This window comes from Penicillium verrucosum (assembly GCF_028828655.1).
Source record: "Penicillium verrucosum strain IBT 35672 chromosome Unknown utg000001l_segment0_segment0, whole genome shotgun sequence".
Lineage (NCBI taxonomy): Eukaryota > Fungi > Ascomycota > Eurotiomycetes > Eurotiales > Aspergillaceae > Penicillium > Penicillium verrucosum.
The window spans coordinates 5862551-5878717 of NW_026643210.1; the positions used below are offsets into that span (position 1 = coordinate 5862551).

At 47.0% G+C, this 16167-nt stretch overlaps 7 protein-coding genes across 7 annotated transcripts; 2 read left to right on the plus strand and 5 right to left on the minus strand.

Annotated features, from left to right (window-relative positions):
- Window positions 1-321, plus strand: N7516_002171 (uncharacterized protein; the record flags this gene model as incomplete). The annotated part of the gene is made up of 1 exon (XM_057214891.1): window positions 1-321. One exon carries the CDS (start codon window positions 1-3, stop codon window positions 319-321), a length of 321 nt encoding a protein of 106 aa, XP_057076774.1.
- Window positions 322-2511: 2190 nt separating this feature from the next.
- N7516_002172 (uncharacterized protein) lies at window positions 2512-4373 on the plus strand (the record flags this gene model as incomplete). The annotated part of the gene is made up of 3 exons (XM_057214892.1): window positions 2512-2962; window positions 3028-3110; window positions 3159-4373. The coding sequence occupies 3 exons, from the start codon at window positions 2512-2514 to the stop codon at window positions 4371-4373; spliced, it is 1749 nt and encodes a 582-aa protein (XP_057076775.1).
- An 848-nt stretch (window positions 4374-5221) lies between these two features.
- On the minus strand, window positions 5222-5974 carry N7516_002173 (uncharacterized protein; the record flags this gene model as incomplete). Its single annotated transcript, XM_057214893.1, has 1 exon — window positions 5222-5974. The coding sequence occupies one exon, from the start codon at window positions 5972-5974 to the stop codon at window positions 5222-5224; it is 753 nt and encodes a 250-aa protein (XP_057076776.1).
- An 836-nt stretch (window positions 5975-6810) lies between these two features.
- Window positions 6811-7218, minus strand: N7516_002174 (uncharacterized protein; the record flags this gene model as incomplete). The annotated part of the gene is made up of 2 exons (XM_057214894.1): window positions 6811-6949; window positions 7130-7218. The coding sequence occupies 2 exons, from the start codon at window positions 7216-7218 to the stop codon at window positions 6811-6813; spliced, it is 228 nt and encodes a 75-aa protein (XP_057076777.1).
- Window positions 7219-8448: 1230 nt separating this feature from the next.
- Window positions 8449-8906, minus strand: N7516_002175 (uncharacterized protein; the record flags this gene model as incomplete). Its single annotated transcript, XM_057214895.1, has 2 exons — window positions 8449-8611; window positions 8740-8906. The coding sequence occupies 2 exons, from the start codon at window positions 8904-8906 to the stop codon at window positions 8449-8451; spliced, it is 330 nt and encodes a 109-aa protein (XP_057076778.1).
- A 2260-nt stretch (window positions 8907-11166) lies between these two features.
- N7516_002176 (uncharacterized protein) lies at window positions 11167-11903 on the minus strand (the record flags this gene model as incomplete). The annotated part of the gene is made up of 4 exons (XM_057214896.1): window positions 11167-11528; window positions 11580-11610; window positions 11655-11672; window positions 11811-11903. The coding sequence occupies 4 exons, from the start codon at window positions 11901-11903 to the stop codon at window positions 11167-11169; spliced, it is 504 nt and encodes a 167-aa protein (XP_057076779.1).
- A 2395-nt stretch (window positions 11904-14298) lies between these two features.
- N7516_002177 (uncharacterized protein) lies at window positions 14299-15249 on the minus strand (the record flags this gene model as incomplete). The annotated part of the gene is made up of 1 exon (XM_057214897.1): window positions 14299-15249. The coding sequence occupies one exon, from the start codon at window positions 15247-15249 to the stop codon at window positions 14299-14301; it is 951 nt and encodes a 316-aa protein (XP_057076780.1).
- Window positions 15250-16167: the final 918 nt, after the last annotated feature.

Genomic DNA, 16167 nt, shown 5'->3' on the forward strand with positions numbered 1-16167 from the left:
ATGAGCAGCGCTGACGCGGTTCAGAAGCTGTCTGTCCTGGTTACAGAAGCTGAGCAAGCAACTGGACCGGCTCCGGAGCACACCTTGGAGTGTCACCCTGGTCAATATTGCGTGTGCCAAGCAGGTATAGGAGGCAAATCGAACCCCCTGGGGGAGGTCCTTCAAAGCACCGCCGAGTTTGTGTATGTCCTCCAAACGATCGCTCTGAAGCCCTCGTCTCCACAACAGACGGGATCCAGGTTCCAGTCGCTAAATTCGGATCCCAACACGCTATCGACACGATATCGTGATCGGCGGCTGGCATGTTCTGCTCTAGCATAGCACCGAGCCTAAACAATGTCCTACAGCCGCTTCAGATCAGCTCTTGGCCAAATCCACACCCCTGAATCAATAACCCCCCAGCCTCGGATCGTTTCAAACCGGATATTTCGGACGCTTTGGTGATCTTGACCTGCTACATTCACATTATCCGGATCTGTAACAACCTCTGTTCGCGTGTTTGCGAGTCTCTGTCTGGGATGTCGCACCAGTCCATCTCACTCATAGTACTAGGTTCCTACAACTCGGAGACGAGGGTCCTGCGTGTCACACCCGATCGGGAAGGCGGTAGTATTAATCCTTGATTTTTCGGGCGGGGTGTTACTATCCAAGGGGGGGTGGCTGTATCAATCCCCTATATTTACTCTGACGATCAACAGATAATGTTGTGACGACTACAGAGTTGTAGGGCCAGAAAGTAAGGAAGGACTCCGAAGGAGAGAGCTGATTGCTAGAAAGGCAGGATCTGCCGACTATCTACCTACAAGGGGTTAATACCTGAGGCATTAAAGTGACGGCCTGAGGCCACCACCACAACAGATAATAACTTTAGTTCTACTATTACTAACTAACCGCCTACCGAGTTAACTAGGGATTAAGGAGGAAATCCCTCTACTTGGTTTATATAGTTTATAGTCAGATTTTTGTCATCTATGAACAGTCACTGTAAGATAGGAAGCCCCACCCGGCAGTGACCTAGGTAGCCTGGGGCAGCGAGGCAGCAATCCGTTTAAATTACATATTGCATATTGCATAGTATATCATGCATGTGGAACATAAATCTGGGGGTTGCAGTGGTACTGCAGGGCAGATGACTTGAGCAGATTAACTCGAGATGAGCTGGCATGCCGATCTGTGTCGCAATTGTATATGCATGTGTGCCTTGATTCTTCTAGGTACAACATACTGAGTGCCCGACCATGGATCAAAGAGATCCAGTTCAACCATCACAGCGTTCTCCGTCTACTTCTCACAGTTCTCACAGCCGAAAAATTGCCGATACCTGAATCGTGCACAGCCATTGTACCAGGATCACATGACCCAATCGAAAAAAACCCCGGGTTCCTTGCTGCATCAACGGTACATCACTGCATACGAATGTACTCCATACATACCCAAGGTACGGGAGTATCTGTACATAGTTAGTTAGTTTGTACGATGTACAATGTATCCACTTTCACCGTGGAAGGAAGTCCGATACGAATGACCAAGTCATGATGTCGCCAGTGGAGAAGGGGAGAAAATTTCTTTCAAATTGCCACCATTGGGATTTGAACCGGATATCCAATCAAAGGTGGTAAACTCGCCACAGCCGAGTGGTCATTCTTTTGCCTTCCTCAGCCTGAACTAAGACAGGTGTTTGTTCTGTACGCCTACTGGTTCCGGGCTTAAAGAGGTTGGTGAAGATTAGGGATCTGGGGTGGATGATTGGTGGGATGCTAAAGGGACTAAGAGGACTAACCCGACTAACCCGACTAACCCGACTAAATTGGAGATCGAGGCTGAGATCATCTGCAAGTGATTTTGGGCACAATGCTATTATCTCAGTGTATTATTGAATAGGTAACTAACTAGTTATATAACTATATTGTATAACCACCACATCTACACATCTACCACATTTAAAATACCCGACAGACCGACTTTTCAATGACGTTGAGTTGATCGACGAACCATGGGTCCTGGGAACTGTTGAGGGTCTCGACTCTTCTCCATCAACTTCACTCTCTCTCTCTCTTCTGTCCATCCTAATTGGATCGGTCTAACCGGAGTTCCCCTGGCCTTAGACTGGTTCGACTGGTTCGACTGGCTAAACGGGCTATATACTCATTGTTATTTCAGTGGAGAAATCGATAACGTGGGTAACAAGGTGGCAGATCCAGGCACATTCCATTCATTTTTTTTTCTTCATTTCAAACATAAAATTACTCTTCCTGCACTTCTGTACCTTGCAGTTTTGTTTATTATGATCTATTGATATCTTTGCGACCGGTAAGCCTATCTCTCTTATCCCTTGCGGCGTAAATCTGACGAATCAAATTCAGTGTGGAGAAGTGGATTTCGATCTACATCTACTGCATTAGATATGTCGACAATCTAAAAAGTGTGGTCCGAGAACAAGAGAAACAAGAAGCAGGACTTCAACAATACAAAGACCGAAATCAGTGATATTCGCAATTGCAAAGCCAGAAAATGAACGAAAACCTCAACTATTCCCCTGCCAATAGCCCATGGCACGGTGAGCTGCTGGACAACCCCATCTGCCACAACTGCCTTCAACTCCATGATCATCATGCATGTCCTACTCCTCTTTCCAAACCCCTTTTGGAAGACTCGGCAGACGCTTTGTCCCTTCCCCCTCGATCCATAAAATCCCGTATCACGGGAGCCCTCTCTCTCCACGATTACCACAAGTTCCTCTCCAAATCTGCAGACCGGATTACCGATCCCGTCGATCATGCAGGAAGGAAATTGAAGCGAAAAACAGCTGCATTGCATTTGAACCGCTCATCCCCTCTTACCATTTCTTATCCTGTATCTACCTCCTCCGTGGCATCGAGTCCTCCGCCTCTCTCTCCTTCATACTCCCACAGCATCGTCTCTCACTGGAGTGAAGAACCTGAAATCGGGGAAGCCCAGACTGGTAAGCTTCCCCAATTGACTTTAGTCGCTCGAACCTCGCCGGAACCTTTATTGATAGTTCAATAGTTCATTATCAAGCCACTCAAAGCCCTCGACTACCCGTTGTCTCGGATCTAGGGACTCGTGCTAGACCTAATAGGAAGCGAGCGGTAAGTTGGCTGAAACACCACAACAAAGACCCAACTCACTGATAATAGTCCAAGAATACTTTTCGTGAAAAGCTTCAACAAAGGGCCAAAGCTCAAGCAGAAGAAGCTGAGGCCTCCAAACCTCAAACTTCGGACTCAATGCTGGCCAGTACGCAGGCCGTTGCCACCGTCTCACACGGTGGCGCCTGCTTTGAGATCCTGAATCCGCGCAAGTCGCTGGATCTAGCACGCATTGTCTCATACATTGAAGATGTTGATAATTGCTCCACGATGTCCACGGACAATCAGCGAGACTCTACTTTCTCCATCGAGCAAGGACTGGACCGGGTGTCCTTGTCCCAATTCACCGATGCCTCATTGCCATCATTCTATTCCACCAACTCATTGTACACTTCTCTACCAGCTGATCCCCAAACACCCAAATGCCAAACGGATATCCCGTCATCCTCGCCACATATCGACGAACCCATTCGGTCTCTATCAGATTATTCTGTCAATGAACAAGGCTTCAACTACTGGAGCCGACCTGCACAGCGCAATGAAAATAACGATCTACGTATCGACACCTACGACCTCGCAAACAACGACAGAGAGGTCCCACAATCACCACGCATGGCCTCCATCACAGAAGAATCCAGCCTCCCAAACCTGGACTTCTCCCGCCGCCCTTCCACCCCATCAACCCAAACTTTCTACTCAGAAAGCGAGATCGGCGAGCCGGGCTCACCCGTCTACGCCAACGGCGACTGGGCCCAAGTCGACGGGCGCGACAGAGGCATCCTGTTCGACTTACAAGAAGACGACCAACGGGAAGATGAAACAACGTCCGACCACCACCAGTACCACAACTACCCCTACTCCCAAGAAAACGCAGAACCACCCACACCCCGCGATATCCCCCTCGAGACACCAAGTGGTTCACCCATGCACTCACCAATGTATTCCACCTTCGACTCTGCCTACCCCTACCCAAGCTCCGTCTCCACATCCAAACTCCCACACTACCCCGCCCCCTTCGATCCATACACCTACGACCCGGTGTACTTCGACCCACATGTCCAATCCGTCCTCGCAGCCGCGAACGCAGAGACGATGGGCTTACGGGGCAGTCCTGCTCGCGCACTAGATGAGCTGCAGAGACAAGGGCGTCAGTCGGGTGAGACTAGTCCGCGATTCGAGTTCCAGAGGAGAAAGAGTGATGAGAGGAAGGCGGCGCAGAGGAAGGGGTTAAGGAAGTTCTTTAGTTGGAAGTCTGGGAATTAGACGGTGGGTTCTGGGAACTTTGTCTGTTCTAACACTGCTGGCAGCTGGTTGTGTGTGTGTGTGTGTGTGTGTGTGTGACTTTTGGACCGGGAATTCGGTTATAATTTACGTCCATTATTGTGAAGAGCGTTGGCGCTTGGGTGTCGGATTGGATTGGATGGACTGGCTGGCTGGATACGGGTCTCGATTCTTTTCTTTTGTTCCTTTTTTCTTTTTGGAAGGTTTTTTTCTATCTTGTCTTTTTTCTATTACCTTTTTTTTACTACTTCTTTCTGGGTCTGAGACTCGCTTTGTATCTATTATCTATTTACACTAGACGCATCTCGACATTCGTCTGAACTCAGCATTACATGTTCGGATCAAAGTTTTAGTATATTGACAAGTCTATTTCACAAATGAAGCCTTGTAGTACCTTTTACCTCCCTAGAAAGTTTTAAGGGGCACAAAATATCTAGAATAAAAGCCGATCACCATAATAAATACTCAGTGTAGGACTAGACATATACTACAAGCAAGGAATGTGTCAAAATAATTCTAGCCGCCGATGATCTCAACGGAATGTGTCTTTCTTTCTTTATGCGGGTATCAAAATCGAGTACATGCCCTATATACAAACTCCATCCATGGAATGCACCACCAACCTTAACCATAACCATAATCAAACCTCAATAATCCTCCCTCTCATCCTCCCTCTCAACCATCGAAGCCAAAGCAGCACTAACAAGACTCTTCCTCCTCAGCCCCTGCTCATTCCTCTTCCCAAACCCACCATAATGACTCTTCTCAACCCGACTCGCCAAAACCCCCGCCGAAGAACTCTTCCTCCGAGCCCTCCCCTCACCACCCCCTCAGGCCCAAACCGACTGCGCGCGAGCGTAACCGCCCCTCCGTCGCGGCGACGACCGCGGCGGCAACGAACTAGGATGACAATCGTCTTCGTCGCAGAGGTCCGGTGTAGAGGGTGGCTCGTCTAGTAGCGAGCGCTGCATAGCTTCGACTTCAGACTCGTTGCATTGGAGTCTTGAGATCTGCTCACGCTGCATGCGGACGTCTTGGTGGTAGGGATGCGGTTGTGGGTAGAAGGGGTGTCCGAGGCCGAAATCTGGCAGGTCGGAGACGAGGTCTGGGGGCATGAAGGTTGGGCTTGTTGTTGAGGACGCGGATGGCGAGGAGAGACATTCGCCGACGCCGGAGTCGTCCGAGTGGTCTGTGTCTGGGGGTGTGAGGACGTATCCTGTGCCTGGGTACCGGCGTGAGCCGGGTGTGGTTGTGTTTCTCCCGTTTCGGGGTTGGATATCTCCCGTTGGAGGTGTGGTGAGGGTGTGTTCGTGTAGTTTTTGAGTTAGGGTTGAGATTGATAGTCGTTTGTGGTCTGAGTCATAGGGGAAGGGGACGGAGGTAGGGGGTTGTTGGTTGCGGTGGTAGTGGGAGGAGCGCGAGCGGGAGATGTTGCGGAAGCGTTGGGATTGTGGTGATGGACAGCGTGAGGAGAGTGGTGAGATCAGGTTGCTGTCGCTGTCGACCATTAGACGGTCGTCTGGGTCGAGGGCGAGACGGGCTGGCCGCGATGACGGCGAGGTGAAGGAGAAGTCTTCGAACATTTTTTGTCTTCTGTTCTTGTTGCACTCGATATACTTTCGGGTGAATATCAAATATAATAGTATAAAGTTGTTGATCTGCGTTCCCTTTGACTGGAATGTGGTTGGTGATTGGCGGCCCTTGAGGTTTGTAATATGGGATTTGAAGTCGGCAATTGACCACCTACACTTGGAGATAGGGTACACAGATGTGTACAGTGTATGGTCTTCAATTGATATAGCGTAGGGGATTATTCGCCCCTCGGGAAAAAAATTGATTGTCAACCACTGGTTGAGGTTGAGGCGAATCTGCACGTGATCGGTAACCACTGTGCGGCATACAGCCACACTTTCTTAGTCCGGACAAGGGTACTTTTTTTCTTTTTTTTTTTTTTGCTTGTTTTTGTTTTTGTAACAAAGTAAGAGTTTAGTTTGTTTTCAAATTTAGGTCAATGGATTTATTCATCTTTTTTTTGCTCTCGTTCATACCCCTGCAAGACTACCAAGAGCCTGGTTCTTGAATACATGTCGATCCTCATGTGGATACCCGTGCCCTAAGTTGATCTACATTCCGGGGACGACGGAAATGCATCTACATATGTACCTACAACAGTATAGTAAGTAGTATTGATCAGATATATATATATAATCTTAGGTTGCTTGTTTGTCCGAGAATTGTCTAGGTATCTCTACTACTCGGATATAGGGAATTTTGCAGAAATAATCAGACACTGTATGTATATATAGTTATGAGATGTACATCCGACGTACGAAAACGTATGATCGTATTAATGTTTATCTACATACCATGATGCATTTTTTATTTCCTAGTGTGAGTGTGGCTAAGATATCTAATGTATCTAGGCAGGCGAAGATGCGGCAGCTGGAGAGCTGGAGATGTGACAGAGGCAGACTGTTCGTTCATTGGTGGTGGGCGTGTTGTTGACGTCGAAGTGCATGGTGTAGTATGAGGTTGATTTACGAGTTGAGAAAGTTGAGCTATAGAAGCTAAGAAGTCTGACAATAACGTTCTGTTAGGTACCTGGGTGGCTGGGGTTGGTTAAATACCAAAGCCAGTATAGTGGTAACCGCGGAAACCCGTGTGGTCTAGTTGGGAAGTCGACCATGAGCCATACCTGCTCTAGACTGAACATCTATGGCCACGTCAAGGGTTCGAACCCCGAGGACCGCAAGTCGCTACGCTCTGCTGCGCTCAACACGCATTCCGCTGTTAGAGAAAACCAACAAGCTGTGGCTGGGTTTGTCATCTTTTTTTTTTTCACTCTTTCTCTTTAGTCTAATAACTCCTTTTGCTCCTTCTAGTACCTTACCTCGGCATACTCCTGAAGCATAGAGTAATAATGTGGTAGTGATTTGGTGAATAATAATCCTGTATGACACTCTGTCTACTAGAGGTCAGAGGCGTAGACAGCAACCATATATGCCTTAGCCCACTACCTTCTTCAAGTTAATATTCTCTTTCCTCTTCTGTACACCATTCTCTCCATGTGCACATGTCTTTTCCACTCTCCCCTTTCTCTTAACATCTCATCCCACAATGGAGGGCCCTCCTTCGCCGGGGGAACCCCAGTTTCCGACGAGACCTACAGGATCATGGCATTGGTGGGGTAAGTGCTTAACCTGGTCTCAATCTGTCGAATAACCCGGGTCTCTTCCTAGCCTTTTATACTGTCGACTATCTTTCCTTGTTTATGCCATCATTGCTATACCTAATTTGACTTGAGTTAGTATTTTGGTTGATACAAATCCTATCGTGCAGGGGTGTGTCCCTGCAATGCCCCCCAAGCCAAAGAGCAACCAGAATAATCCTGGCAAACAAAACATCTAAGAAAAGAACCAAGAAAGAGCCAAGGAGGCAAGTATGTTCCATGATATTGCCTGATACTAAGTGCATGATGCTAATGGTCCAAAAGAGACTGCAGGTAGCTAGCCATCCTGCTGCCCCGGCCACCATGCCGAGTCCCTAATTTCCATGCCCTCGCCGAGCCATCTTCTCCTAATGCTCGCAGTCAAGGTGTATTGGAAGCCTAAAGCGGAGGCTGATAATAAGAACGTTTGGGAACCTGTGGACCCTGTGGGTCTATTCGACGGGTTCCAAGGTTAGGGGAACTTTAAATTCAAGATCTAGTACTATGAAACTATGTTCACTGTAGAAGTCCCATAGGGAATGATGAACTGGTTTAATAACACCAACTACCACGTTTCATTAAATTATACTTTGAACCGTTTAATCGAAAGCACTTGGATAAAGTATGTATTCCTACTAGCTCTTTTGGACTGTAAATAATATCTAATATGGTCTAACTCGAATTAAAGATCAAAGGGCACAAAGAGAGTTCACATTCAAATATTCATAGCTCCACTACTCAAACAGATTCTTTCCCCGAAATGAAAGAGTCATATTGGCCGAACCCAAACTAAACTCAATATCAGCTTCCTTCATCTCCTCGTGTTTGTCACCGGACAAAGAGCCCACCTCAAGATTGGTGGGGTGGGTAGCGGTAGTTGGGGGGCGTTTGGCTAGGCTCGGCAGCCGCCTCAGCAGCTTCTACCAGCTGTGGTTCGGTATCATGTTGTCTCAGTATATACTCTTGGCCTTTGGGGGAGAGTGGGATCGCGCGCACGAGGAGACGGGAGAAGCTATCATATACCCGAATATTGTTAGTCCAAGCCTCCAAGATAACCGCAACGATAGTTAGAATGGTCTCCTTACGACTTCGACGCCAGCTTCTCGGAGACGGCGGCGCTCTTAGCGCTAGTCCTTGTACTCCTGTGTCTTCCGCCGGTCATAATATGCTTGGGAGTGGGACTTCTTCTTTTTCTTGGGAAGGGGCTCCCCAGTACCAGTTTCGGTGGTGCTGGCTTCGTCGGCAATGACAGTATCTTCAACAACCGTGTTGAGTCCCTTGTGGTTTTCCATAGTGTTTGCGTCCATTTTTGAAGCTCAATTAGATAAAACAATAAAGGTGGGGATAGACTGAGAGGGAAAAGAGAGTGAAGTGAGAAGAGAGGCAAGAAGCTGTCTCGCTCAACTTTCTGGTGTCTACATACTATCCAGTCACGCTCACACTTGAAAATCACACCACGTAGACCTCTCCTAACAGTTATATTCCTAAAATCACCTCTTTAATCAATGTGAAGCACTATATTTATATGTTGCAATAGTAGGCAATGGAGAGGAGAACAGTAGATATATTAAAAAAAAAAAAAAGAAAAAAGATGACAAACCCAGCCACAGCTTGTTGGTTTTCTCTAACAGCGGAATGCATGTTGAGCGCAGCAGAGCGTAGCGACTTGCGGTCCTCGGGGTTCGAACCCTTGACGTGGCCATAGATGTTCAGTCTAGAGCAGGTATGGCTCATGGTCGACTTCCCAACTAGACCACACGGGTTTCCGCGGTTACCACTACAATGATTTTGATATTTAACCAACACCCAATTCCCATCACGTGACATATATGCCCTAACCAACCATTGTAGTATCTGGGGCAAAGGCAGTCCACTCTTTCTTTGATCGAGTCGTAGAAAGTACAAACGTGTCCTACTATGTAGAAACTATTATACGTTGCAATACCTAGACTATACCCACCGGTATTGACTAACACCCCATGCTGTCAAACAAAATGCATTTGTGAGATTTATTCCATAGTTTTTATGGCTCCCAGCTTTGTCATCAATCCATCTTCCTGCACTTCGATATGGCACTTTCTACATGGCAACCTTTACGGCCTATGGACCTTAGTTACCTCGATCAGCCTTTCACGGCAACCGGCACCCGTCACCACCATCCATCCATACAATCAGTCCCAACGCACCAATAATCGGGCAGTAAAATACACAGCACATATGGACAAGTGTCTCTACTTTCTACCCACACTTCCACGACTTCACACTCCAAGCGGCCTTGTTTCTATCACATCCTCGGTGGCACCTAGACAGACTCCAACATTCAACCACGTTCCCGGTTCCATCTGGCCGAAACCAGCCTGGGCTTTGTTCAGCCACATCTACAACCAGTACTTGGATTTCTTTCCGATATTATCATTGCCACCATGATGTCAATATGTTGAGGATACCTGTCAGCTCTCCTTTCACCTCGAGTTGTCCTTCTGCCATTGGGCTCTATCTTACACACTGTCACCAATCTCGAGCGCCTCTAGTCTCGGCGCTACATCTTTCCTAAACACGAGGGCTTTCGTCCCTTCTCGGGAACATAAAAAGCTTGCATTCTACCAATACTGGCACTGATTCTGGCAGCCCGATAGTACGAAGACGTATAGGGGCCCGGGGTCAAACCCCCTTTTTGGGAGGATGTTGATGCCTGGATACCTGAATTAGTACCGCTTTATAAACCGCCCTAATACAGTATACTGTAAATTGTTAACTAATACATCAATCAACCTGCCTACATAACTACCTAGGTAGTTAGTTATGTGGCCACCATACAAATCTAGGTATCTCTATAGGGACTTCTAAAGTGAATTGAATCTGAATTGAATCTAATTGAATCTAACTGAATCTGAATTGAATGTATATCTCATGGCGGTTGCAAGTCCAAAAATTGGAGATACCTGATTTGTATGGAGGTCAAAAGCTTCATTTTTTCGACTTGCAACCGCCAGCAGAATCAGGGTACTTGGATTACTAAGGCGCATGTAATAGTAATTCAGGTATTTTAATTTTTCTGCCGTTTTTAAATAAGGCATTCAGGCATAAACCCCTCCCAAAAGGGGTTTTGACCCCGGGCCCCTATACGTCTTCGTAGCGCGATAGTCCCCTTTCTACAGCCGCTACCCTTTTAATTTTGTGGCGGCGTTAAACTTGTCTAACTATAGCCTCCATAGTTAACTCCTAGCTTTGACAACCACCAGTCTCAACTCTCATTTCTCCATACGGTTCGACGTGCCCCATGTAGAAGACTTTACAAGGTGACGTGTAGAATGTAGAGGCCATGGCTTTAGCGATGGTCAAAGCCTATCGCCATTTTTTTAGAGCCCGCTGCGGCCATTCTGTGCCTCCTCTATCCAAGTCCTAGAAGGGAATAAAGCCTAGGCTTCTAGTTAATACGAGTTAATCTAGTCATGAGACTAATGAAATCAATGAAAATCGGTATTAAAATTGAATTCATAAAAGACGCATGGACACCTTGATTAGGATGGACCTGGTATTTGAACAACAAAGAGAGTCATGCATCTTTCAGTCAAACAGCCCTTCAGATGGCCAGTCCAACGGTCCCTCAAGCTCATCAAACAGGCCCAGAGGGTCCACCGGGTCCCAGACCACATTATCAGCACCGGTCCCCTCTTCTGCTGGCTGGGGAAACTGAGCGGGCGAGGCCGCGGGGGGAGACACGGTGACAGAGGAAGACGAGACAGTAAGTAAAGCGCCAGGTGAGGGCGAGGGCGCGGCGACAGGCGAGGGCGTGGCGACAGGCGAGGGCGCGGCAACAGGCGAATCAGCACCCGAACTACCAGCTCCGGTGTCCGAGGGGCCAGCAGAGACATGAGGCCCGTCGGCCTCATTGGTGGCAGTTGCAGCGGCAGCGGCAGCGGCCATCTCTTTTAGACTATTAGCATCCGCTTAATGTCAAGCCATATTATGGAACATACTCCTTTTCTTTGCCCTCTTCTTTCCAGGGTCCTTTTGGTTACGCTTTCGTTTGGGGGAAGCGAAGGATCTCGCACCCCCTTCACAACAGGGGGCTATATCAACCAAAATGTCAGCTAGGGTCAAGTCAAAGTAGCAAGAATGGGACAAGTAAGTGAAGATAGAAGACACCTCTATACTGGAGACAACCAGGAGACTCGACCAGTTGAGACCAGAGGAGACACGAGGCTTACCGTATCAACCCCATGGCTCCTCAGCATTTTCCCGAAACCCGGGTTTCGCTTTTTCTTTTTGGAGGTTTCCCCGGGCGAAGCAGGACTTGCCATTCTGATAAGAATGGAGGATGATGGTGGTGTTGATTGTTAGCTGAAACGCGAAGGGATAAGAGAGGAAGAGAGGAAAAGAGAAAGAGAAAGAGAAAGAGAAAGAGAAAGAGATTAGACACGAAGAAAGAAGAAGAGAGGTAGAGTAACGTTCTTTTCATCTATCTCAGCTAGCTTCTCCCTACCCTACTGTTACAGCATATGAAAGTGTCTCGTTTTGATCAAACGGCGAGTTTGAATGATATGACACTCTATCAAGGTATTCACTTCTATCAAGACAAAGTAATTCAATGGTATGAAAGTCTCGCTTCTGCCATTTCTATATGTATTCTATCATGTTCGAGGCAGGCCATCTTGGGCATAGCTTAAAGCCCACCTAGGAACAGGTCCTTGGTGAATATTTACACTGGGGTTTTTCTGAAGGCCAACGTAAAGTAACCCTATGTGCTTTGTAGCTTTTTCGTGGGCGGCTTTGTGATATGAACATAGGTCCTCCTCAATATGTGGCTGGGACGCAGATCCTCCTCCCTGAAAGAACTGGTGGTTCTTGTTTACCTGCCCAGGAAAGAGTTTTTCAAGCTCCGCTCCGGCCCATTGTACCCCTTGAAACTAATTAGCACGAGATTTCGACGTCTATTCTTTAATGGTTCTCACTTTGGAAGGCTTTTTCAGCTTCTGCCTTATCTGAGGTCGGAACCCTATCAGGGTGCAGTATAGCCATCAGTTGCTTGTAATTAAGATTGTAGTTATCGGGAATATATCTTTCCTAAGCGTATTGAATTGTATTTAGGTCATCTGGGGCACTGAGGATATCTATAATCATATACCGACGGTCCGAATCGCTGGGCTTGTATAGCTCCCCTATATCGTATATGTCTATATCGCCTGTTAGACCCCCCGATAGGGAAGATAATTAGTCGCTTGTCGCCGAAGGAGCGGGCGGCTAGGCCTGCCCTAGTGGAACCGCGTACTAGGCTACCTCTGGAGGTACGGGTAGCTGGGCCTATCCTGGATAAAGCGAGGCCTGCCCTTCCTCCGGCGGTACGGGTAGCTAGGCCTATCCTAGATTAACCGAGGTATGCCCTTTTTCTAGCGGGGCTTTAAGCTGGGCCTACCCTAGTGGAACCGTAGCCTAGGATGGCTCTAGTGAAGCTGGACTACCTACCGATCCTTCGGCAATATTAGCCCCTAACGTAGAACGATTAGGTATGAGACACTGACTATGTTTATTAGTATGGGCATTAGAAACCCCTCTATTACTCTGCTGCGTAGATATAATAATAGAAACACTATTTGTTGTTTAATTCGGGTAATATTGCTTGTTTAATCGGTTCTGGCATTCAATATAGTAGCCCTATATATATCTTCGATAGATAATGAATCGGGCGAAGTATTCTCTTTGAATAGGGTCGTATCATATGTATACCTTAAATTGTAGCGAAAGGGTGGAACGGGCACTTCAATGAGTTTTCTTTTTCGAGGTTTGACTTTTGAGATATAAAATCGCGGTTTATAAGATAAGAAGGGTAGAGATAAACCGTTTTATATCTCAGAAAGTCTAGCTAGCATAATAAAGTGCGTTTCAAATCCAGACAAAATCAAACGCCCTCTTTATTAAACTTTCGCTAGAGAAGTATTATACGCAGTAATCTAAGGTTCCAACGATCTCGCATATCTCAGCTATTAATTCGCGTATTATCCGACGCGAATACGCTTAACTTACCCATAAATCTAGCCCTACACGTAATACAGACTGGTTTAAAAAGTGTTGACTAACCATACTATTAATACTTTATACACCGTTCCAATCGGCAGCAACAAGAAAAGCTTGCTTTCCAAATGAGACCTCGACTTTTTGTCGGGATGCTTGTTAGAAGTATCGAATAGAATATATAGCCGTCAGCAGCTTTTGGAGCGCATCACATTAGTGATCTACGTAGATAGGATTGTGATGCGCAATATTCGATTCTAGGTTATGCTAGGAAACATCGTAACTATAAGTGAAAACCTTAATAGAAGCGATAATTCTCTCTTATATATCATACCTGTGCCCCTGAGGAAGGATCAATATATCTAACCCAAGATATTACTGGTCAATTTGGCAAGTGCTTTGCAAGAAGCACTCGAGTAGTCGCCAGTTTATAAATATTCGCAAACCTGGCCGAGGATAATGCGAAAGCCCGGTATATGTATACAAGGCTGAGGCAGGGCTGACTGGGGGTCTACCTCTAGTACAACGTCTAGTACACTTCTGGCCTTCTAGTACATTGTAGCAATGTGTATTAGTAGCAATATAAACCCATGTTAGGTATGGGAATCAACGATCTAACAACAACACCAAATCTGATCATAACCGGTTAAACCGCGTTCGAGCCCTCCATAACCTTTAACCCACAAGCTATTCACACATCCGCTGGATCCAACGCGGAGTTAGCTGCAAGTCCGTTTCTTGCGGGTTCTGTGGTGGCCGCCCCATCAAAGTCTGGAAGTCGATTATCAGTACATTACCAGACACCACCCCATCCCTAAGCGTAGCCGACCTAGTGCACTCCAAGACGTGAGTCTCGCGGCCCCTAGTGGTAGGCACAACACTTTGGTTGACGACTTCCGTCCAGATCTCGATGTCCGCATCGCGAGAGTTTGGTTTAGCGGAGATGATGACAACAAGCTTTGTTTGGTGATTCGAGTTAGAGTACCACCAGCGGGCATCCGTCCGTAGCTGAGGGACGGACTCGGATATACCGACCTCTAGAACAAGAGACGGCCATGGCATCGGTGCCCCGGCGGCCGGTTCCCTTCCAGGGAAAAACGTGGTATCTCCCTCCTTACTGCACATGCGACCATCGGACCGTCCAGCCCCTCCAAGCCAAAAGTCATAGTCCACAAAGCTCAACCCCATATGACCCAGAGTAAGGTTAATCCAGGTATCAAACTGACGGATGATCTTCTCGTGGTAGTGGCCCACCATGATCCTATAGAGGATCTGGTGCTTGTTATAAAGAACCGTTGCGCGCACCCCTTTTGGAAATTCACTGTCGTCACCGTCCTTAACAAGGACCGAAAAAAGATGGTTGGGGACCTGCCGCACTAGAAGGTATTGTGATCTAGGGGGGTCCTCTGACACTAGCTCGCCTTTGAGTATGTCGATATGGTCACAAAGCTGTTTGAGGGAGGAGGGTCGGTGGAGAATATTAGCGGTCAGGAGGGTTGTGGGGTCAAGCCCAAGGTCAAGAATCTCTATATCGGAGGAGGGAGATAAAGCATGAGATTGTTTCGGTGAATTTGAGCTTTGCACGTCACGGCCGAATTGAGGATTGGCATCAGACAACTCGGCGTCACTAAAGGGCATTGTGGGATGGGAGGTGTGAGGTGAAGAGTTGGATGGGGGAGAAGTCTGAGAAGTTGGATGGGGCGCGAAGGAGGGACGTGTTTCTATCTCAGTCGCGCCTTCCTCTTGTGCTCGCGCTGCTTGATGACCCATATTAGAAGAGCACATGATGGAATATTTTCAAGGAGCGTCTAGAAGCGAGAGAAGAACAGAGAGAAGACACTACTGATCGAAATCTTTGGGATAGAGATAGATGATTAAGATATGTGCTAGGATACTTATTGTAATGCGTAGTGAAGCATCATATATAGGATCTATGATTGAAACTAAGCCTATTTGGGACAGAGACTTACTCGGCATGGAATAACTAGGCGCCGTTGACCCATGGCTTTTCATCTCCATACAAATGGCGCATCTCCAACTTTCTAGACGATTTGCAAGTGTCAAAAAATGAAGCCTTTCCTCCCCATACAAATGGAGACATCTCCATATTTTTGGGCGGTTTGCAAGTGTTAAAAATGAAGCCTTTCGTCCCTATATAAATGGCGCATCTCTAACTTTTTAGACGATCTCCAAGTGTCAAGAATGAAGCTTTTCGTCCCCATACAAATGGAGACATCTCTATGTTTTTGGTGGTTTCCAGATGCGCCATTTGTATGGGGACGAAAAGCTTCATTTTCATTCCTACCTTGGGCTAGGAACCAGTCCCGAAGTCCAGTAAATTGCTTATTAAGGGATCTGTAATGGTAATTCATGTATTTTTATTTTTCTGCCAGGCCAAAACAAGGCATTCAGGCAACAAATTCAGGCATTTGGCATTGAGCGCTATACACCGTCGTACCCGTCTGAGACAGAAGGTGAGTAATCACCGAACCCAATGATAAAATATCCCTAGTGTATAAACACACCGTATTCTGTACTCGCATGAGGTTTTGACTA